Source organism: Lynx canadensis, chromosome D4 (genome assembly GCF_007474595.2).
Source record: "Lynx canadensis isolate LIC74 chromosome D4, mLynCan4.pri.v2, whole genome shotgun sequence".
Taxonomy (NCBI): Eukaryota; Metazoa; Chordata; class Mammalia; order Carnivora; family Felidae; genus Lynx; species Lynx canadensis.
The window spans coordinates 14,830,177-14,854,420 of record NC_044315.2 but is presented as its reverse complement, the minus strand read 5'-3'; the positions used below and the strand labels follow the sequence as shown (position 1 = coordinate 14,854,420).

Genomic DNA, 24,244 nt, shown 5'->3' with positions numbered 1-24,244 from the left:
TAAATAAAGGAAATATGTTATATCATAACAAACAGTTCTTTCTTTAGCCTCTGCTTTCTGTTGTTCCAGATTGAGATTCCTCTAACACAAACTTAATCAAAGGGCATTCTTAGATCCCCCTATGAGGTGCTGGAATTGACTTGGCTACTGATTGTTACATTTTCAGGGATTCTGTAAACTGGTTCTTAAACTGTTAGTTGAAATGGATCGTAATGGGAGTGTTTATACCATGGAAATTGGCAAAAGGTACAAATCAAGGCTTTTTACCAGCACATTCTTGCCTTTTATTCACACATTCATACAGACCTTAAAAGGCTCCATCATGTTAATGATTCTCTTGCCTTGAGAATGAGTGTCCAACAACTAAAGAAATGATTGTTAATACCGTCACCCACACAGGAGACAGTAATTCAATGTTTCTGACGTACAGAGCATTATGCTAGACTCTGCAGAACTAAAGAGCTCACAGTCTGTTTTGAAGAGAAGGAGATTTTTGTACAATTTTTAAACTGTAATGCAACACAGCCTAACAGCAGAGTCAAATGAATAATAGAGTCTTCCTGAGTTCTACTTCTGTAGCAGTGGACAGAGAAAGGACCTCAGAGGAGAGATGATAATTCACAAATTATATATAACTGGAAGAAGCATAGGAAGAAGAATAGCAGAGAAGTGGACAGGAGACTCGAGTACAGTGGGAAAATGTACCCAGAATGTCTACAGAAAATTAAAGTCATCTTCCTGGAAAACATGGTTCAAATGAGAAGTGATGTGGCACAATAGAGAACACATGAGGTTTTGGGGATGGAGAAATCTGGATTTAATTTTCACCTTGACAGTTACTAGCTGTGTGAGGCTACTTTACCTTTGTCAATCTTAGCTTGCCTGTCTGTAAAATGGGTATAACATTCTGTTTTCAAAGTGCTCATGAGGATTAAAAGAATTAATGTGTGCAGCATCTCCTAGCACAGAACCTGATATGTAGTAGACAAAAAAAAAAAAAAAAATTAAAGATAGTATTGTCCACCTTCAAACCCTCATGGTCATTGTCATCAGTACGTAATGATTTGGAAGAGAAGCTGGACTTCAGAGTGTGAATCCAGATTGTAGAGCTCACTGATTTGCTAAGCAAAAGCTTGTAAACTTTGTTAATTACTGGGGAGATACAGAAGGCCTTGAACGTGGGGCTAACATGTTCCAAGTGGTGTTTCAAAAGAACACCCCAGGGATGCCTGGGTGGCTCAGTCGGTTGAACGTCCGACTCCGGTTCAGGTCATGGGCTCACGGTTCGTGAGCTCGAGCCCCACGTCGGGCTCTGTGCTAACAAACAGCTCAGAGCCTGGAGCCTGCTTCGGATTCTGTGTCTTCCTCTCTCTCTCTCTCTCTCTCCCCCTCCCCTGTTCATGCTCTGTCTCTCTCTGTCTCTCAAAAATAAATAAATGTTAAAAAACAAAATTTAAAAAGAACACCTTGGCAATAATGCGTGAACACTGTCTTTGGATTAATATAGACTTGGGTTCTGTTACGTGAGTTTGCTGTGTTTTTTGAGAGCATTGAATTATGCTATTATAATGAATGGAACTCATCAGAAATATTACGCATAGGTCACAAGAAAGCTCTTGGCTCATAATATTCAGGTGAAACTCATGGGCAGAGTAAATTTGGTGTACTGTGACTGTCCTCATGCAGAACCATAGATGAGCCCAGTGCCTACTTTAATGCTCTGCCATAGGTGTCTTGAAATTCTTTTTTTTTCATGTTTATTTATTTATTTTGAGAGAGAGAGAGAGAGAGTAAGCAGGGGAAGAGCAGAGATGGAAGGAGAGAGAGAATCCTAAGTAGGCTCCACTCTGTCAGCACAGAGCCTGACGTGGGGCTCGATTCCACAAACCATGACGTCATGACCTGAGCTGAAACCAAAAGTCAGATGCTGAAACCGAGAGTCGGATGCTTAACCGGAGCCACCCAGTTGCCCCTTGAAATTCTTAATAATTGACATTCTTAATTATTTTTTTAACAAAAGGCCTTACATTTTCATTTTGCACCAGATCCTGCAAATGACATACCTGGCTTGGCACATAAGAGGTGTTAAGTGTAGCTAATAAATACACTTTAAATAAACTTGTAGCATGTGACACACAGGCATAATTTATACGATGTGTTCCAAAACAGATAGCAAGTAAGTTAGGAATGTGTAATACCTGACAAGGAAAGACAAAACTGCTGAACAAATAAGAATATTAAAGTTAGAAGCGGATGGAAAGACCAAGTTATGATCCTGTCGCTTTGGGACTGATATCTGTCACCACTAAGTCGACCACCCATTGGTGTCGTCCAATATGTTTCCGTTCTCCTCGTGTGTGTTCCACTCAAGAAAAGCAGCTACCACTTGTGGCACTTCAACAGGCTAATTGACAAGGTACTACTATCGTTAAGTGTACTTGCTCTGTGTCATTCTGATTGAGCAAATGCCTATCATTGGCCTGAGTCATCTTCATTCTGTGGGGGCCTTTGGGACCTCAGCCTTCTTAATGACACTGCCAGCAGGATGGTGAACATCAGTAGGGCATGTGAGCATCGTGAACCCCAAGATTCAAGAAATGTGATCCTGTGGCCTCCACCACTCTATTGCCATTCCTTGCTTGGCATGTCCATTTATGCCACCTCTTTGCTCTTGCTTATCACTATACTTTAACTTGACTTAATAGACCATGTGAGTTGAGCATGTTAGTTTGGTCTTTCAGTCCTATGGCCAGTGGTCAAGCTTGCGTAGTAGTGTAGTTAAAGACCTCCATCTCATCAAAGTAAGTTCTACACAAGTCCGAATCATAGTTCTACCACTTAATAGTTGTCTGAACATAAACAGTTACTTATCTCTCAGAGTGCTGGTTTCCTTATACACAAAACCAAAGTAATGATACATGGTTGAGAGAAATAAATGGCATTATGACAGTAAAATAATAATAGCTAACACATATAAAACAATTCCTACATGCCAGGCACCACTCTAAGTGCTTTAGATCTTAACTGATTTAATCCTCCTAATAATTCTATGAAGTACTATTACTTTTTATCCCCATTTATAAGTGAGAAAACACTAAGTTCCAGAAGTTAAGAAAATTGCCCAAAGTCACAGCATAGCGCTTGATACCTACTAGGCCCTGATTAAATAATAGAAAAATTGAATGTCAATGTTACATTTTGATCAGCAAAATTCAGCCATACTGACTTCCAGTAGTCTCTATTCTTTGGATGAGAAAATCAATATACTTCAGATACCTGTAATGTACAAGAACTGAAAGTTGATGCTTTGGTTGAGCTATTGACTAAAAAGAATCCCAAATGGCTGAAGGGTGTGTTAGTGGGTGTGTACATGTGATTAAAGGTCCTCTTGTGTGGAATCCCTCATTCCTTCTCAATGACAGATGAAGGAAAGGCCTTTGTGAACTGAAGGAGAAATCATGGTTCTTACCTATAAAAATCTCAAGCTCCAAGGAAACTTGAGAGAAAGGGATGAAAGCCAGGGGGCTATTTTCCCAGATAGTTCCAGCAGAGAAAATCAACCCCAGTCTATTCTTACTGCCCTAGAAATATATTAGTTCCCTCAACCAAGAAAATTCAATAAAATCAAAAACGATACAAACAAAAAAGAATACAGGATTGTGAAGGAAGATTGAGTAAGGAAGAATGTTACCTTAATGACAATCTGCCAGTTTCAAGCACATGTTTAAATGCAAATGAAATAGTAAGGATTCCTTTCGGCTTTATTGAATGTTTCATTAATAAATCACTAGGCCAAGTCGGCCAATGGACAACTCCCAGAAACACTGGATCAGGGTGCCACACAGCTAAGAAATTAGAACAGTCAGTATAAGAGCTAAATAAACATGCTTGTTATCAAAATAAGTGCATTTGAAATGGCTTCTACCCAAGAACCATTTCCTTGCAAAAGTATATTGGACTACTCCCATATCTTACTTGGTAGACTCATGAAATGTTAGAACTGCTCCGTCCCCAAAATAAGCTCCTTTAAATATCCAGCTAAGTGAGGGTTTTTAATGATTTCTTATGTTAATAGGCACAGAAGCATTTTTTCTTCAAATGGGTGCTTTAGACACAAGTACATTCTGAAGAAGAAAGAAGTCATAGGTCTCTGCTCGAAGCTGGTGCTGTTGGCCAAGCAGCCCCCCTTCTTACCTCTGCCTCCCTTGCCCTGAAGGGATTTCACCAAACCGCCTTAACTTAACATTAATTTGCAAACCATGGGCCACAATCCAATCCCTTCATTTTACAAATAAATACAGGAGACTCAGAGAGATGAAGTCAGAGGTAGAGCTCAGCTCGGAGTCCGTGTCTCTTATTTTCAATCCCAAAACTACCCTACTATAACAAAATAAAGTGATTGCTTCATCAGGATTAGTCATGCAAGCTTTAAATCTACCATGTAGAAAGTTGTGGTACAGTTAGGTTTTAGGTTTCAGGATGAGTAATAAGTAGATGGTTATTTTCCACCCAGGTGTTTTATTTCACCTGTGATGGTTGCTCTCAGATCAGTGTAGCCACCTATAACAAGGAGGAAAGATCTAGTTAACCCACTTCTTTTTTTTTTATTTTTTATTTTTTTTTAATCTTTATTTATTTTTGAGAGAGAAACAGAGTGTACGCAGGGGAGGAGCAGAGAGAGAGGGAGACACAGACTCCGAAGCAGGCTCCAGGCCCTGAGATGTCAGCACAGAGCCTGACACGGGGCTCGAACCCACAAACCGTGAGATCATGACTTGAGCCAAAGTCGGATGCTCAACCGACCGAGCCACCCAGGCGCCCCTAGTTAACCAACTTCTAAGTGAAACCCATTAATAACTTCAAAATAGATATGCCTAAAATCCTATGTTTTTAGTTCATTAATAAGAATAGGAACTGATGGGAATGCAAGCTGGTGCAGCCACTCTGGAAAATAGTATGGAGGTTTCTAAAAATACTAAAAATAGAACTACCCTACGACCCAGCAATTGCACTACTAGGCATTTATCCACGGGATACAGGTGTGCTGTTTCGAAGGGAGACATGCACCCCAATGTTGACTGCAACACTATCCACAATAGCCAAAGTATGGAAAGAGCCCAAATGTCCATCGATGGATGAATGGATAAAGAAGATGTGGTATATACATATATATACAGTGGAGTATTACTCGGCAATCAAAAAGAATGAAATCTTGCCATTTGCAACTACGTGCATGGAACTGGAGGGTATTATGCTAAGTGAAGAGAAAGACAGAGAAAGACAAATATCATATGACTTTACTCATATGAGGACTTTAAGAGACAAACCAGATGAACATAAGGGAAGGGAAGCAAAATAATATAAAACATTGAGGGGGACAAAACAGAAGAGACTCATAAATATGGAGAACAAACGGAGGGTTACTGGAGCGATTGTGGGAGGGGGGATGGGCTAAACGGGTAAGAGGCACTAAGGAATCTACTCCTGAAATTACTGTTGCACTATATGCTAACTAATTTGGATGTAAATTCTAAAAAAATAAAAAATTAAATTAAAAAAAATAGGAACTGACTTTCAAATAGTTGGAAAACATACCACTATTTCCCCTTCCCTGTCTGCCAACATATTCTCACCCATTCAATAAATAGTTTAGAGTAAGGTAAGATGTTCTGCTTCTGAGGTTTTCTGTTTCTCAGAATCGAAAGACAGTGGCCCTCAATCCTTGACTTTCAGAGTAGAAAATTAAAACACACATAGCCTGGTCTGGGCCAGACACACCTGTCCCCTCCACCTAGAGATTATTAGTTGATAGGTTTAAGGCTACCTGACTGTGTGAAACACATTGAAACCACATTGCAAAACACTGTTCCACAGTGATGGTGGAAAGGATGTGACCTCTCTTCAGTCCTAAAAAGCCAGTACTGCTGCCTTCAAAATGCTGAGCTCCGATTCCTGAGCCATGTTTGAGAGTCATTAGGGATTAACAACCCATTTTTAGAGCTTCTTGCCTATGTATTAACTGCTTCTTTTAACTGTAGTTGGGTCCTCAGCTCTGAGGATGCTTACCTTGCTAGCGATAGATATTCTTTCAGAATGTGGGACTCCCCGAGCGCCACCTCCCAAGGCATCCTCAGAACAATAAGTTACCGTTCCTGAAGTTTACTCTAAAACACATCTTGAAAGCCTGATCCTCCATAGAATCTGTTTTAGAAGTTTCACAAGCTCATCAGAGTCCAGAGCCAGATGGAAAGCCTTGGAATCCCGACATAAATCCAAACCTGTGATCAAAATATCTGCTCCAGTTATACTGAGACTAGTATCTTGGTCTCCATGTAGTTAGCAAGGATTGATGACTGGAGGCAAATTCTGGGAATAACACGGTCCTCAGAAATGCATTCTCAGAGTCAGAAGTCCCTGAAAGAAATAAAGGGTGCGAGAAAAGCTCCCTGACCGCCATGTTTCAGTGGCATTGGGGCAGAGAAACCTTTATCTCTCCACACTATCAAGTATTCACCGCTTGTCCTAACAATGCGATTGAGATCCATGCGGGAGAAGCTCAATACAACATTCAAAAACCCACAAAGGGAGACCGGCTGGCCACAGTAGTGCCAACAGCTTCATCCCAGAGGCTGAAACCAAGAGGATCAGGCTGACCATGACCACTGGTACCAGCTGTGCAGAGAACTGCCAAGCTACAAAGCAGGACTGACTTCTGGCCATGGAGAATCGTTGTAAGACAGTGAGCGTTACTGACAGGTGAGAAGCCATAGTTTCTTCTTCTCTGGGCCTAAATCTGTGCTTCCATTCTGCAAGCTGGCTTTGAACTTGATGTTCTGAATCACTGCCTTGGTAACATGCCTAACTCGCTCCCTGGCTGCACGGGTAGGAGGCAGCAGACCGGAATGCGTAGAGGGTTTAACCAAATAGCGTGACCAACTGATGTGGATCGAGAATTGTGCGCACTGAAGACTGAATTCCCTGTTCCGAAGTGCAACTATCACTGAGCCCCAGCTGCTATTTTCATGTAAGAATGTGGGACCAGATGCTCCACTTGTCCAGCAGGAGCTGGACATGTGGATTTTTTTTAGTGTGAAATCTCCTACTTTTTAACATTTGACAACAAAGAAAAATGTTGTTAAAAAATACACCCCAGGGGCGCCTGGGTGGCTCAGTCGGTTGAGCGTCCGACTTCATCTCAGGTCATGATCTCACAGTTTGTGAGTTCGAGCACCACGTCATGCTCTGTGCTCACAGCTCAGAGCCTGGAGCCTGCTTAGGATTCTGTGTCTCCCTCTCTCTGCCCCTCCCCTGCTCACGCTCTGTCTCTCTCTCTCTCTCTCAAACATAAATAAACATTTAAAAAATAATTTAAAACAAAATACACCCCAAAATGGTTAAAATGGTCAATTTTATGTTATAGATATATGAATAAAAAGAACAAAAAAAAAGAATAAAAAGAAAAAAAAAGCATATGGGCCAAATAAAAACCTAACACTCAGATCTAAAACCTAAGATCTAGACTGAGCTGCAGACTCATTTTCAACCTCTGCCCTAGCATTAGGGCCATCCCAAGCCCCATCTCTCCACTTCGCAAAATGGGTTAATTCCTGGACTCAGTTCAAGGCCCCAGGTCCTAAAATCTGCCACAGGATTACCCTGGGTCCATTTGGAAGATCTGAAAGTGGCCTGGCCCTGGATTCTGCCAAATTGTCAAGAGGCTCTATTCTTCACTGGAACGTCAAAATCAGTTACCCATCTAGACTGCTACCAATGTGTCACCATCCCCCAAGGTGGCTAAGGTTATCCCTGACCAGGTGTGCCTCCACCTAGCCCTGCCGTGTCTCACACTCACTCTGTCTCTCCTGACATGCTGCAGGGGACCAGGCAACATTGACTCTGTCCTGAGGTGAAATAATAATTACAACTTGTGCTTCCCAGCTACGTGCTATGTTCTGGCAGCGTGCTAAGTGTTTTATGTAAATTATCCCACTTTATGATTCCACTAACCCGGTAAATTAGCATAATTTCATAAGGAACCTGAATGTCGGAGAGCTAAACAATTCATTCAAATTTGCACAGCTATGAAGTGAAGGTCTGAGATTCAAACTCAAATCAGAAGCCCATTCCTACTCCATTGCCTGGCATGGGAGAGACAGACCAGGGAGGGTGGGGGTATTTCTACACTTTCTGCAGGTGGAAAGGGAAGATACGCTCTTCGGCATTCTTACCCAATTTCACACCACGCTTTGAAAGTTCACAATATCACTGCTTTCCAATTTTACAACTTTCTACATACAGTTACTTGTGGTTTCCAGTTTTGGGCATTTTATGGCCAATCGTATTTCAAACGATATTTTGGAAGCAACGTAAAGTGGTTGCCAAACTCCTGTTTTGCCAAGCAAGGATATTTTTAAATCTATCATTTAGCGTCATTATCACCACGTCGAATGCGTACACGCACGCACACGTGTTACTAGCTCCAGGGAACCAGGAACCCTGCTTGCCTTTGCTTTCATTCAGGGCTGGTGGGTACAAGCACATGCACATAGAGTTCCCAGCCTACGACTGTGCAGTGTTATAGAAGTTTGCTGGGAAAACCACTGTTTGGAACTTGGAAAACTTTATCCGCAAACAAAACAATGCCATTACAAACGATGGCTAGGTTCCCACTTCACAGAATAGATGGAGAATTTCTTGTTTTATTTTGGATATGAGGCCCCAGAAGTCTAAGCAGTGTCCTCAAATAACACATGCTCATTTACAAAGCTAAGATTAGAAGAGAATTATCCTGGTAGCTATTTCAATTCTTTCTCTCATCACCAGAGACAATAATATTCTCCTCTATAATATTTAACATTATTAGTTAAATAGCCTGGTGGAGAGACAGCTTTGGAAATTTACCACTACTTACAAAAATGGTTCTATGGAAAAATGCAATCGGTAGCACCACTGAAAGATATAAACATGGCTGTTATCACCGACACATTCCCTTTTATTCATGCCTCGTCTCCCCAACAACCGTGGCAAGGAAATATAGCGTGATCCTCAGAAGTGATCAGAAGCGAAGATGCTTCCATCCCCCAGAAAGAGATAATCATTTGCCTTTTCATATAGGAAGTTTGTAAATCCGGGCGCCCCGAGTGTGTTTGTTACCCCCGTCAACGTTCAACGTAAGAGTGAAATTGGGTCACTGACATGTCGCCATGGAATAGCTATTAGCATAATCCTTAATTGGAATCCTATTTACTCTTCTGTTGGTTTAATATCTTCCCTGTGCTTTAAAGAGAGCTGTCACATGATTATGTCACCTGAGGCTGGGACCCTGCAGAGAAACAAGAATCTGCCAGTCACACAGACTTGTAAAATTCAAATATATTATCTCTTTCAGAGAGAAAGTAATGAATGCATTACATTAAAGAAATTCTCATGAACAAATGGCTAAAAGTGACCAGAGGTTATAAGACTCCAAACAATGAATTTGCTCATAATTTTTTAAAATTGATAATCATTAGCCCAGCCTAATGATGATATATATATATATATATATACATATATATGCCTATATGCCCATGTATATGATATATGATATGTTCACATACATGACATGTAACATATATAATATGTTGTATATGTGTATATGACCATGAACGTTATATATAATAATGAATATTTTATATATATGATATATTATATATAGCACTATGTACAAAACATAGGTAATAGAGGAGTTGGGAGATCAATAATCAAGGACAGTGTTTCTAATTATGAAAAGAGGCATCGTACTTGAGAACTTCAATTTTCTTCTCCATTTTCCAAGGCTTGCATTTGACAGTAGCAATCATTTGTCTTTTCTCATCTAACTCTGCCTTCAGTCTTTCCAATTCCTCCTCATCAATTTCTTCTTCTTCTTCCCTTTAAAAGATAGAAAAGAAAGAAACCTTAATAGAGTTAAGCTTTGCCTGACTACCAGACTTAAAGAAGAACGCTCTCGGATACTCAGTCAATGGATATCAACTCGGTTGTACATAGAGGAGGCTGAGATTTACAAGCCTTAGAGCTTGCAGATATCTGAACGCTGATGCGGGATTTCTGGAATTATTGCAACTTTAAAATAATAGCGTTTACCTTCTGAAGTCCTGAAACAGTTTTACATCCATAGCCTCAGGACATAACTCTCAGGACGAGAAGACCTGTGGAATATTAGTTGCAGATCTATCAAGATATTTTCCTCTCTACTTTGTTCCCTTGTACCCTTTCCCCAACCAATTCTACATTTCATTGAGAAACATTACTTTTTGATAAGGATGGTAAATGAGAGGGGAAGATGTCTTTGAAGTGCCCTTACAAATTTGTTAGCCATGTCTCAAGAGAAAGAGAAAAATTGAAATAGGAAAAAATTAAAAAAATCTATTTCTCAAAGGTAACTTAATCTGTTAATTAAATTCAAAACTTCAGTTGATAAAATTCCACTTGAAGTTTATTTGGTAGAAACGAAACCTTTGAAGGGACCTTCAAAGGAACTTGGCTTCTCACTGAGCAAATGAGATGTTTCTTTTCTCTTCTGTGTTTCTCGGATTGCAAAAATGCCATAGGGTCCAGAACTAACGAAACAAATCAAAACAATCTAAACATGAGCAGCAGGATTTTAAGGTGAGGAATGTAATGCCCCATTTTGTAAAGATCAACTTTTTTTATAGATAGCTTCGTTGATTGAGCTATTGTCCTTCAGCTCCAGACTCCCCTTCTATACTGGATATTGGGAGGCTGGGGCTGGGGCTCTGTAGGGCACATTTCTGCTTTGTCAGCTGCCTCAATAGTAGGCTGTCAATAAGAGATACCCAGAAGGGACTTGGGATTCCTGTTCACTTCCTGGGGTGGTACTTCCTCCCTGGTAATGCTTCTTCACCCCGCTAGCTGAAGGGTCCTCCCACAGCTACAGGTGAATCCAGCTTGCCAATTTCCCCAACACTAACAGAACCAGCTTCCTCACCACCCCGGTAGAAAACCAGCACCGCTGGTGGATCACCCCCTTTGCAATGGTTTCAGCCCCATACGTCTTTCCTCTATGCTTCTTGGGTTTCTTTATTTTGGGAGAGAGGGGGAGGAGGGGCAGAGAGAGAGAATCCCAAGCAGGCTCCTCGCTCAGCACAGAGCCCGTCTCGGGGCTCGATCCCACAACCTGGGATCATGGCCTGAGCCAGAATCAAAAGTCAGTCGCTTAGCCAACCGAGCCACTCGGCCACCCCTCTCCTCTATGCTTTTAAGTTTAAATTTCAACCTCTCTTCTCTGTTCCTGTAGCCCTTGGAGAGGTAGCTGCTTCATATACTTGTCGTCACCATGATACCTGAGTGTTGTCTTTTCACCTTCCCAGTAACCTAGACAACAATTATTTATCCCTACTCAACAGTTCTCTTATCAAATACTTTCTGTTCAATTAACTGAAGAAGTTTCTTTCTCCTAACTAAACCCTGACAGAGAAATTGCAATCTGACTCAGTGTTAGTCAGAAACATACTTTGCTGTGGGGTACCTGGGTGGCTCAGTGGGTTAGGTATCCAGCTTTGACTCAGGTCACGATCTCGTGGTTTGTGGGTTTGAGCCCCGCATCGGGCTGTCTGCTGTTGGCACAGAGCCTGCTTGGGATCCTCTGTCACCCTCTCTCTTTGCTCCTCCCCTGCTTGCATTCTCTTTCTCTCTCTCTCTGTCTCTCTCTCTCTCAATAAATAAATAAATAAATAAATGTTAAAAAAAAAAAGTAACAGGGGCGTCTGTGTGGCTTAGTCGGTTAAGCATCCAACTTCAGCTCAGGTCACGATCTTGAGGTTTGTGAGTTCGAGCCCCATCGGGCTCTGTGCAGACAGCTGAGAGCCTGGAGCCTGCTTGGGGTTCTGTGTCTCCCTCGCTCTCTGCCCCTCCCCCGCTTGTGCGCTGTCTCTCTCTTTCTCTCTCTCAAAAATAAACAAACATTAAAAAAAAATTGTAAAGAGAAACATACTTTTCTGTTGACTATACTCATCATGACTACACACAGTAAGACCATGGCAGAGCTGCTTTTGAAAGTTCCAGCTGAGGGAGAGGGGGACACAGCCATAGCGTTACAGGCCACGGTACAAAATGACTGTGCACACTCCTTTCTTTCCCACCAACCCAGTTTTTAATCATGTCATGATTACTGAAATAAAAACTCATATTAACTTTCTAAAATAACACTTCCTGGGGCGCCTGGGTGGCGCAGTCAGTTAAGCGTCCGACTTCAGCCAGGTCACGATCTCGCGGTCCGTGAGTTCGAGCCCCGCGTCAGGCTCTGGGCTGATGGCTCAGAGCCTGGAGCCTGTTTCCGATTCTGTGTCTCCCTCTCTCTCTGCCCCTCCCCCGTTCATGCTCTGTCTCTCTCTGTCACAAAAATAAATAAACGTTGAAAAAAAAAAATAAAATAAAATAACACTTCCTGTTGACAGTTGGGTTTCTTGACCAATTCAAATGTTTTGCTTAGAATAGTAATTTGGGGTGCCCGGGTGGTTCAGTCAGTTGAGTGTCTGACTCTTGATTGTCAGTCAGTTGAGTGTCTGACTCTTGATGACTCTGGTCATGATCCCGGGGTCATGGGATCAAGCTCTGTGTCAGGCTCCGTGCTGAGCATAGAGTCTGCTGGAGGTTCCCTCTCTCTCCCTCTGCCCCTCCCCCGCACTCTCTCTCTCTCAAATATATTTTTTTTAACTTTAAAAAGAATAGTAAGAGACCAGTAAGAGTACACTCTAAAATACAACTCTGATTGCCAGTAGGTTGTTTTCGTTTTAATTATTTTTTTGATTATTATATAAAATTTCATGGTGGTTGCAACTCTGACATTTTTACTACATCTATATTCACAGTTTTTGTTTGCTTAATTTGCCAATCAGAATAACAATATGTGTGTTGATTTGTCACAGGAAGAAAATGTATGTTTTAGTAAAACGGATTGTTTTGCTTGTCACATCACTATGTTGAACACCTGAAACTAATGTGACATTGGCTGTCAATTATACTTCAATTGAAAAAAAAAGAGACTGTTTTGCTGAATATTACTCAAAAACTTGTTTCCATGTAGACATAGACCAAATCCAAATTTAATAAATATTCAAAATCCATGTAAGGCAAGAATGTGCAATGGGAAAAAGATAATCTCTTCAACAAACGACATTGGGAAAACCGGACAGCTTCATGCAAAAGAATGAAAATGGATGATTTACTTATTTCATACACAAAATAAACTCAAAATGGATTAAGGACTTGAATATGAGACCTAAAAGCATAAAAACCTAAAAGAGAGCACAGGTAGTAATTTCTCTGACATCAGCTGTAGCAGCATTTTCTATATATGTCTCTGAGGCAAGGGAAACAAAAGCAGAAATCAACTATTGAGACTACATCAATATGAAAAGTGTCTGCACAGCAAAGGAAACAATCAACAAAACTAAAAGACAACCTACCCAATGGAGAAGATATTTGCAAATGACAGAATCTGATAAAGGGTGAGTATCCAAAATATCTAAAGAACTTCTACAACTCAACACCAAAAAAACAAATAATCCAATTTAAAAATGGGCAGAAGACATGGAAAAGACGTTTCTCCAAAGAAGATAGATATACAGATGGCCAACAGACGTGTGAAAAGATGCTCAACATCACTATCATCATGGAAGTGCAAATCACAACCACAATGAGATATCACCTCACACCTGTCAGAATGGCTAAAATCAACAGCACAAGAAACAACAAGTGTTGGTGAAGATGTGGAGAAAAAAGAACCGTCATGCACTGTTGGTAGGATTGCAAACTAGTGCAGCCACTGTGGGAAACAGTATGGAGGTTCCTCAAAAATTAAAAATAGAATTATCATATGGCCCAGTAATCCCACTACTGGATATTTATCCAAGGAATATAAAAATACCAATTTGAAAAGATGTGTGCACCCCCATGTTTATCGCAGCACCGTTTACAATAGCCGAATTATGGAAGCAGCCCAAGTGTCTATGGATAGATGAATGGATAAAGAAGATGCAACACAATGGAATATTACTCACCCATAAAAAAGAATGAAATCTTGCCATTCACAACAACATGGATGGATCTAAAGAGTATTATGCTCAGTGAAATGTCAGTCAGAGACAGACAAATACCATAGGATTGCATTCATATGTGGATTTAAGAAACAAAACAAAACAAAAAAAAACCCAGACTCTTAACTACAGAGAACAAACGGATGGTTACCAGTCTGGGGGATGGGTGAAATAGGTGATGGGGGTTAAGAGTAAACTTATCATGATGAGCACTGAGTGTTGAATCACTAGATTGTGTGCCTGAAACTAATGTAACACTGTATGTGAATGAAACTGGAATTAAAATCTTTTTTAAAAAAAGGAAAAAAAATCCATGCAATTCAAAACCATGTTGTTCAAGGGTCAACGGTATCTACATGTAAGTACCTTAAAGCTTTACATTAATGGATTCCCATTAGGAATCATATCTGAAACAGCTGAAACAGTATCTTGCTTAATGTAGTGTCATCAAAGAATTAAAAAAAAAAAGATCTATTAGGATGTGGATTTACCATGTAACTACAGTTTATTTCTTTACATGCCAATTTTTAGAAACCACTTAATGGAAATCTTCCTAACACGAATTCTATCCTTTCCTGCTATCTTAAATTCAGTTCTTTATGCATTTAAATTCTATGATTCCTTAAAAACTTATGTCAAATCTCTTCAACCCTTTTCTGATTATCCATATATATTATCCCATATAATAAATAGATTTGTCCTTTCCAAAACTCCAAACAACCTTGTTTTTCTCCGACACATTTATACTGTCTTACTTCACAATGATTTGGGTCCAGGTAACCCCTCCCTTACGCTATTATGAACTTCGGGAGAATACAGTCAATTGCATATTCATATCCATGTCTTCCAAAGAAATTAGCAAATTAGCTTCCACAGCAGTGGAGCTGGATAAATATTAATTAAATAAATGTTTATGTACAGAAATTTTCTGGATGACAGGGTTATCATCATAAATCCACTGCTCAAAGTCCAGTAAAATTGAACAATGTCCTCCAAGATTAGTATGGTATGGAAAGATAAGAATAAATTCTTACACTAAATAACCCCAGACCGGTATATTTTTAAAGTCTTTTTTGTTAATTGTTGATTGCTCCAGACGGATTGTGTTGTGCTACCAGGAATGGTTCTTCAATAAGTTATCTTCAAACAGGCAGGTAATTATAATATTATTTTCACCAGCATATAAGGGAACTGTTTTCCTAAGAATCACTCAAAGAAAGTGCTAATCATATTAAAAGAATATCGCAGAGGTTTGCTTCATCTTCTAAACTGTAGGGCTAATCTGTGCAAGAATGGCTTTCTATCTTCAGTTTGATTTATTTAAACAACAGTTGTTAGGGGGAAAAAAGGCATAATGTGCTGAATTTCTCACTGCTATGAACATATTTCTTACACTTAAAACTGGGTCAGGAAAAGCCTGTCATATTATTAGAAATCCTCCAAAATGTCTAACGAGGCAGTATTTTTTCACTGTCTCCAAAGATAGTTAGCATTGCAACCTTGGTTTTAGTTGGCTTCAAATGTTTTGTTAGTGCAGGGGAAATTCCCTAAGGTGTTTCACTTGAACATTTAAATTTTAAAAGACCATAAATCAGTTAATCTAAATAAACGTGCCCTGATTTGCCTACAAATCTTTCTCGCAATATATTTGCCTACAAATCTTTCTCACAATATATTTGCTAATATATTTTCTTTAGAAAAAAACAAATGCTTGGTGGGAAGGCTAGATGGCTCAGTCGGTTGAGCATCTGACTTAGGCTCAGGTCATGATCTTGCAGTCTGTGAGCTCGAGCCCCGCATCAGACTCTGTGCTGACAGCTCAGAGCCTGGAGCCTGCTTCGGATTCTGTGTCTCCCTCTCTCTCTGACCCTCCCTCGCTCATGCTCGCTTTCTCTCTCTCTCTCTGTCAAAAATAAATAAACATTAAAAAGAAATTTTTTTTTAATGTCTTCAAAATGAACAACAGAAAATGAACCTTCATATTGGGATTGGAACCATCAATCACCAGAAATAATTTATGATACTATTTAGACGAGTTGCCCAAATTATGGAAGTAATCATGTAATTTGAAAAACCTTTGGAGACAAAGCTCACTGTAGCCAGGTTTGGCTGTTTGGAGGAGTGAGGAAAAAGGGGAGCAGGGCTACCCTTGGGCCTCTGAGAATCAGGGTGAGACTGGTACCAGCTAAGGACAGACACTGTCACAGGGACAACTTTCCTTCAGGCAATAGGGGCCAAGACCCACTGATTTATATGGTCCGATTTCTAGGAGTTGAGCAGTTAACATGTGGGCCTTAAGCAGACCAAGAGAGCACAGAACTTTTCTTTTTATTTTTTATTTTGTTAACGTTTATTTATTTTTGAGAGAGAGAGAGAGAGAGAGTGTGTGTGTGTGTGTGTGTGTGTTCAGGGGAGGGGCACAGAGAGAGAGACAGAAGGAGAGAGAGAGAATCCCAAGCAAGCTCTGAACTGTCAGCACAGAGCCCAACGCGGGGCTCAAACTCACAAACCACAAGATCATGACCTGAGCCAAAGTCGGACACTTAACTGACTGAGCCACCAAGGCGCAACCTCCAGCCCCCAATTCACCTTTTTGAAAGGACCTCTCTGAAGCACAAGTGGAGAAGAATAGCAAATTCTGGAACACAGCCTATATCATGCATGCATCTATTGTTGAAATCTCACTATCAGAAAATGCAAGCTTTGCTAATAGGAAATATTACTGCATCATAATAGTGATGACAATAAGGACACAGAGCTTAAATGTATGAGATGAGGTGACTCATTTGGTTAAGTGACCAAGTCTTGATTTGGGCTCAGGTCATGATCACACGCTAACAACATGGAACCTGCTTGGGATTCTCTCTCTTTGCCCTTCACATGCTTGTAAGTGTTCTCTCTCTCTCTCTCTCTCTCTCTCTCAAAATAAATAAATAAACTTTACAAAAATTTTAATTAAAAAAACCATGAGATATTTTGTTTTCGAAAGTAAAAGCATAAAAAGCAATAAAAAGAAATAGAAAAAAGAATACCAGAGGCAAATTTTTAAAAAGGTGATGTCTTGATATTCAAAGATGGAAGAAAGGAGTTTGGGGAGGAGGAGAAAAAGAAAGAAAGGGAGGGAGATTTCAAAACTGAAATCAACAAAAATATGATGAAGAAGTAGGTGGGGTTAGTCTTTCGTTTTAAAAGGAACCATCAGCTATCAATGCTAAGCTTCTTTACCTGCCAAAATTTCCATACAATTGTATTTAATTACAATTATTTACGAAAAGGAAAGTAATAGCTAGTTGTTGAACACTGGAATGTATCATTTGGGGAGGACATCTTAGAAAATTCCTCTTCATCTAAAGTCCTAAGAGTGTTTTGGAGGAAATCGTATCACCTTGTAGTGGTTCCCATGACCCTACTACCTGAGAGGGGCAGAGTAGCTGCTCTCTTAAAGCCTTTCCAAAGGGTCAAGGTTTTCTATTATTAGATGTTACACGCATGCTTTTCCTACCAGCTCGCCATCTGCAAATTTCCAGAAGGCAAAGACTCGAAAACCATTTCATTAGATTTTTCCTAACTAGCATTTAACAAACTATTCTATATAAAGTCAGTGCTCAGTGAAATGTTCGCCTGGTGGAAATGGTAGGTGCAGGGTTGTGTTAAAAAGGAAATGACAGCCCCAATGCTCTTCTGTAAAAGAAGAGATGCTTAATATTTTAGGCTTTGAGGGTTACATACAGTTCTGTCCCATATTCGTCTTTGGTTTTGTTTGTTTGTTTGTTAATCAACAACCCTTTAAAACTCTAAGAACCACTCTTAGCTCTTGGGCTGGAATTAGCCATATTTTTCAACCCCGGCTCCCTAAGCTAAAGTGATTTGGGCTCACTGTTTAGGAATTTTCCACTTAACTTTGATAACAATATATGTCATTAATGGGATAACTTCAAAATACCTAAATGAACTATTAATATTAATTAATAGCAATATCAATATTAATTAATGAACTGTATTAATAACCATGACAATTTAGATGTCTCATTAGGAAATTTCTCTTAGCCCATTCTTAATACATATATTTGTTTTTAAATTCTATTTAAATTGTAAAATACATTTAACTAAGTGGAGTAAAAAATGGCAGCATTGGATTAAGCCTGTGTTTATTGTTTTTAAGTTTATTTATTTTTGAGAGAGACAGAGGCAGTGCGAGTGGGAGAGGGGCAGATAGAGAGGGAGGGCTCCGTGCTGCCAGTGCAGAGCCAGACGTGGGGTTCGAACTTATAAAACCACAAGATCATGACCTGAGCCAAAACCAAGAGTCAGTCACTTGAAGGACTTGAGGGGCCGCCAAGCTGTCTTTCTAAAAGTAGTTTTTAATTACCAGTTTTAAGGCCACAGAGAGCCTAAAGGGTGGGGGAGTGGGGGGGTCCTCTTTCAGAGTCAAGTCCTTTTGAAGGAGTCACAGTTTCAGTTACAGATCAGAGCGAACTTACGCCCCCCTCTTCAGCCTCCTCCTTCTCTCCTTCTCTCTGGCCTTCCTTGTTTCTTCATCCTCTGGTTCAGGTTCTGGGTCATCCTCATGGATAACATCTCTTTTTCGTTTCCTCTTTGGTCTCAAGCTCTCTCTTCGAGGTAATTTATCTTCCTCCTCCTCTTCCTCTTCGCCTAAACATAGCCATGAATGCTTCAGTGAACAATATCAAAAAGCGCTCTCTCCCACTACCAAATGTATGCTTACCATTGTCACACGTGAGATCATAATTCAGCAAGTCTCCGCACCATAAGAAGATGCACTGTGCCATTTATGTATTCCATAACTTGTCTTTCAAATACACTCATCTAGATTTTCATTCCTTTTGTGGTTCATCTACTCACATATGTGAATGTGGATCCCCAAATTGTAATAATCCTTAGAATTCCAATCTTCATTTAATGTCATAAATGTCATACCATGACCTCTCAGACAAGTATAGAGGTTACTGATATAACACATAAGGGTTAAGTGATTAACCACTATATGTTTACTACTACTTCTGTTTTGGAACAAAGGACCGGAAGAACAAGGAAATGCAATAAACTAAATAATTTTGAGAAGAAACTAATCGGTCCCTGAGATGTCTCCTAACTCAAATTCTCTTTATTCCTGATTCCAAATTTTTTCTTCTTTTTCCTAAATATTTTTCCCTTTCTTAAATGAAATTGATACTAAATATATTTATTTACATAAATAGTTGCTTGACCATAGCATCTTTATGAATAGAAATAACATAATTTTAATGTAAAACTGAGAGAAATGACTTTATTTTATTTTATTTTATTTTATTTTATTATTTTACTTTATTCATCAACTAACAACGCTTCCTATGTCCATAGCTTCACTGGAATCTTCCAGGTAAAGAGTAAAGAATTCAGTTCCTTCCTTCACAGTTTATAACACACAATCTTACTTCTCTTTCATTTTTGTCACTTCTTAACTTCTGATATTTAGATTCAACCATCAAAAAAGTCAAATATTACTCATAGTTATCACCATCCTCTTTAAATTTTTTTAATGTTTATTTATTATTGAGAGACAAAGAGAGACAGAGCATGAGCATGGGAGGGGCAGAGAGAGGGGGGAGACACAGAATCAGAAGCAGGCTCCGGGCTCTGAGCTGTCAGCACAGAGCCCGATGTGGGGCTCAAACTCACAAACCGTGAGATCATGACCTGAGCCGGAGTTGGACGCTTAACCAACTGAGCCACCCAGGTGCCCCTTTATCACCATCCTCTTAAATATAAGTACTATAAAGAAAAAGTTGTCTTCAATGGAAAACTATAAATTGTCTGCAGTGTATCCTTTTGTGTTATTTGATTCTGATTCCATGGGAGCGATTTTGTACTTTTGAAAGTTCTAGATCACTGCATAGTGATATAAATATGTGATATATAGCAAAATAATAGCATAGTGATATATAGCAAAATAATCCTTGTCCATAAACATGTACATGAACTCTGTTCAGTGGAGACACAATCCTTCCTCACCAGAAAAAAAAAGAAAAAACTCCCACAAAACAGTGATGCCTCCGTATGCAAATCATTTCAATAAACCTGACCTATAAATGTATCTGTTCTTTAAATTTTCCTTTGAACTGGTCATAACAGCTCACTAGGGTTCTGATTCGTTAATGAAATACGTTCATTATGCCAATTATCTTTTAACATTACTTGCCAAAACTTTTTTTATTGATATTTCAAATATGAGGCCTAAATATTACCTTTATTACTAAAGTTTGGCTAGCAGAGAAAAACAGGAGGTTAACTGTTCAAACTAAGCTTTGAGAACTATACACTGTCATCAAAACCAAGAATGGTTTTTCCATTTGTTAAATATGCGGCAGATGTTGTATGTTACTTGAATCCCATTCTGACATTCTGAAAATCTGCCCAGTCTTTATTAGTCATATTAGTCACTAATTATAGAAAGGACAAGACCTTGATAGGAATTGAGAAACAATTTTCCCACAAATAACTCAAGAAGTCAAGCAGCCACTTAGTACTCTGCATGATAGTATATTTTGTATTAAGACTACCATATTAAACTCGCAGTTTTACCATGGACAAAAAGTGTTTTACTGGAATTCTCTTGTACCATGTCGGAACAGAAAGACTGCCTCTGGTGCCTTAACTTGTTTCCAAATATTCCAATTCTAAGAAAAAAAAAATCAATATTTTACAGTTGCCTCCTAACTGTAGATTTGCCTACAATCTTACCATTTGAAATGGGCTCCACTCAGGACGGAAGCATGCAGAAAATACTACCTACTACCTCAAAATATGACTGTAGGAGTTAAGGATATGCCACTCCAAACTATGCCACTTTGGTATATTGATTGTTTTGGGCTGTAGCCACTTGAAAAACAGCAAATTCAGTGACAGGTTTTTTTGTTTTGTGGTTTGTTGGTTTTGTTTTTGTTTTTTTTTCCTGAACTCCCCTCATCTGCCCAAACACAGACACTTCAAAAGGAACTCATTGTCATAAATCCCCTCACCAAGAATTTCACCCTTAGGGAAGACTGACTCTTCCCACAAAGGAAGATGCTAGAAGTCAATACCACACCCAGACAAACTTGGTCACAAACTATCAAACTTCCCATCTTTTTCTAAAGGCCCACTCATCTTTCTTTCAAATTATTCTCTCCTGAAAGGCTTATATCTCTATCTTTTTTTTTTTACTTTATTAGGATGGTATTTGAGTCTAAATTCTAAGCCACCTCAGAATGTTACATATTACCTGAGTATCTCTCATGTACACATGAGGCATACATACTAATGAATTTCTGTATGTTTTTTCTCTTGAGACCTCTTCTAGGGGTCTCAGCTAAGAACTCAGAAGGCTAGAGGGAAAATTCTTTTTCCTCCACTACAGTACGAATGCCATGACTTGCAGGATCTGTATGAGACTGAGCTGTTTGCATGTAGAATGCACTGACTAACTCAAAACACCTGGCATCGTGAACATGCCTTGGCTGCCATATTGCATTCAGGTTATTAACTTGATTGTATTGATGTATCCCCTAATTGAACTTTTCTTGAGCTACGGCTCTTTCTTTCAGTTTGAGTACATTCAAAGCTTTTGCTTATATAATGATCTTTCTCATGCTCCAGTCCATGAGGGGTCTGCCTGCAAGGGATCACAACCCAAACTCTTGAGCTGAACCTACACAGGTCAAAAACGGAGCAATTCTCATGAAATACCCATGAATTCAGTACAAAATAATGTGCTCATTCGTTTTAATTGAACCACCTGATCAATTCAGTCAAAATGGCCAATCTATTCTATTATAATAGACTCAGCCCTAGAGAAGAGCTTTTAGAACAAATGCCTTAATAGAGAAAACAGTAGAGAAATTTTAAAAAGCGAATTTTGGGAGCACCTGGGTGGCTTAGTCGGTTGGGCATGTGATTCTTGATTTCAGCTCAAGTCATGATCCCAGCCAGGGTCGTGGGATCAAGCCCCCTGTCTGGCTCAAGGATGACTGTGGATCCTGCTTGGGATTTTCTCTGTCTCTCTCTGTCTCTCTGTCTCTCTCTCTTTCTCTCCCTCTGCCCCTCTCCCTCCTTTGTGCTCTGTCTCCAAAATTTAAAAAAAAAAGGGGGGGTGGGGATAAAAAAGCAAATTTTTGTGGACTATCATCTATTGGATCACGAGTAACTTACACTATTTGGTAAAATGTGTGTGGGCCAATTAAATGGAATCTAGAGTGGAGATCCTATTTGCTGGACTTGATCTCTTTTGTGAGACCATCAAAAATCACCCACATAGGTGGTAGCCTGTGCTCACATGCGGCAGCATGATCCCACAAGATAAGACGACAAGTCCTCTGAATTCCCTGCCATTCCCCAGGAAACACATTCCATGCGGGTCCATTCTCACTTACTTGAGCTTTCCTCGGTGTCATCTTCTTTTTCCTCCACTTGAATTTGTACTGTTGAAGAAACGAAAAATACGGCAATTCTTTAAATGACAGTACAACCGTTAGTAATGGGCTTTTATGATTATTTTCATCATAAGGCTTTCTGTGCAGTTAATAAAAGCATTTTTCAATGAGCTTGTCAAAAAGAGCATTGTTCATTAAAGATATACCGCTACCGTATCTTACACAGTGTTGTGCAAAGACTTCTCTGCTTCACTGTCTTCGAAGATTTGCAAAACACATCAATTATAAGCCTGTCAGCTCCATTGAAAATAACTGCTACCAAAATAAATTCTGCACTGCGGTGAGTAGTCTTGGGGTTTGGTGGATTATTTCATTCTATGATAAATTGACTTGTTAATAAAGCTATATCCACATGCACAAACACTTTGGTTATTAGAACGAAAGGAATTTATTAAAACCGAGAACAGTTCATTCTGAGCCGCTACCAGTGTCCAAGAGCCTTTCAAAAAATGTCACAAGGCTGATATTTCCTATTTCAATTATTTCTGTAGGTTGTATATGGACACAGCCTAAATTTTCCAATGTATGATTTACCTTGACAGTGTGGGGACAGGTAATTTTCCAGTTCTTTCCAAGACAAAGAACATCTCTTCTGTGTATTCCTCACCTTATACTCAGAAAGCACCTTGCTTTCAGTTTTGCTCTATTTTTGTAAAGACATATAGAGCTTTCATAAGAATTTTAATTGACCAATAACATGTGAAAATATATTCATTGGCAGATGTTTTTCCACTTGTCATCTACGGTCCATTCATCACAGATTTCAGCAGACGCAAAGCTCTGCAACTTGCCCAGGTAAAAATTAGAGTTGACTATTTTTTTTAAAGCCGTAGCCTCGTAACTTGCTTATAAAATATTAATTGTATCATATTTTCATTTAAGTTGGATGAGCATCAGTTTGAAAAAGCAAAGATGACAAAACGACGTTGCTGTGAACAGAGGAAACAACCTTCGTTTTGTTTCTGCTCGCATACCATCAAAGGTTATTTTTCAGAACTTGACAGGCATACCGAAAACGGAACAGTTGCCAAGAGTTTCAATCCCATTCACAAAGAAGATTATTGTGAAAGCCCATTTTGCCTTTAAACAGCATCTGCATAAAAATTTTTAGGATATGCAAAAACGTTATCACTCAATGTCAGCCGCGGAATGTGAAAATAAGTCTGCTTTTGTTCAGAGTGGACATATGCCTTCTGTTACTGGCTGTAACTGGATCTTCACGGAACAAAGATCTTTATGTCACCACTGAGAGTCCGCCAATAGTGAAGGCAGACACTTCTAAGAAGATATTTTACGTTTAACAATCGGTCTTGGTCTTTTGTTTGTAATTAATGCTGCCATCAAGCTTCTCCGGTCAAGGAAGAATTCCCCAGGAAGGAATTTGAATGATATAAGCTTAGCTTTGGAGCAGAGTCAGCTCCGTGTGCATATAAAAACTGCTAAGGATAAATAGCAAAGACGGATATACAGCCTGTTCTGCAACCTTATAGCCAAAGCGAAATTCACACAAAATATTACACTGATTTGTAATAATCAACTCACTAGCCGTGATTAAATGAAACAGAAGAAACACCAAATGGACAAAAATATAAGCAAATCTTTAGGAAGGATCATATATTAAATAAAAACAGCAGAATGAAATGTCCCACGCCAAGGAGATGAGCAATGAATCAATCT

General features: G+C 39.4%; 1 protein-coding gene across 1 annotated transcript in view; it reads right to left on the bottom strand.

Moving 5' to 3' along the window:
• The window catches only part of TMC1 (transmembrane channel like 1), a 125,451-nt gene extending 102,297 nt beyond the window's left edge, over window positions 1-23,154 (bottom strand). Inside the window, exons 1-4 of the mRNA XM_032595676.1 lie at window positions 23,102-23,154; window positions 22,508-22,584; window positions 18,581-18,752; window positions 9,784-9,912 (exon numbers count right to left, since the gene is read on the bottom strand). Coding sequence (XP_032451567.1) covers window positions 9,784-9,912; window positions 18,581-18,752; window positions 22,508-22,584; window positions 23,102-23,154 — 431 coding nt within the window. The remainder of the gene's footprint in view (window positions 1-9,783; window positions 9,913-18,580; window positions 18,753-22,507; window positions 22,585-23,101) is intronic.
• Between the last annotated feature and the right edge of the window lie 1,090 nt (window positions 23,155-24,244).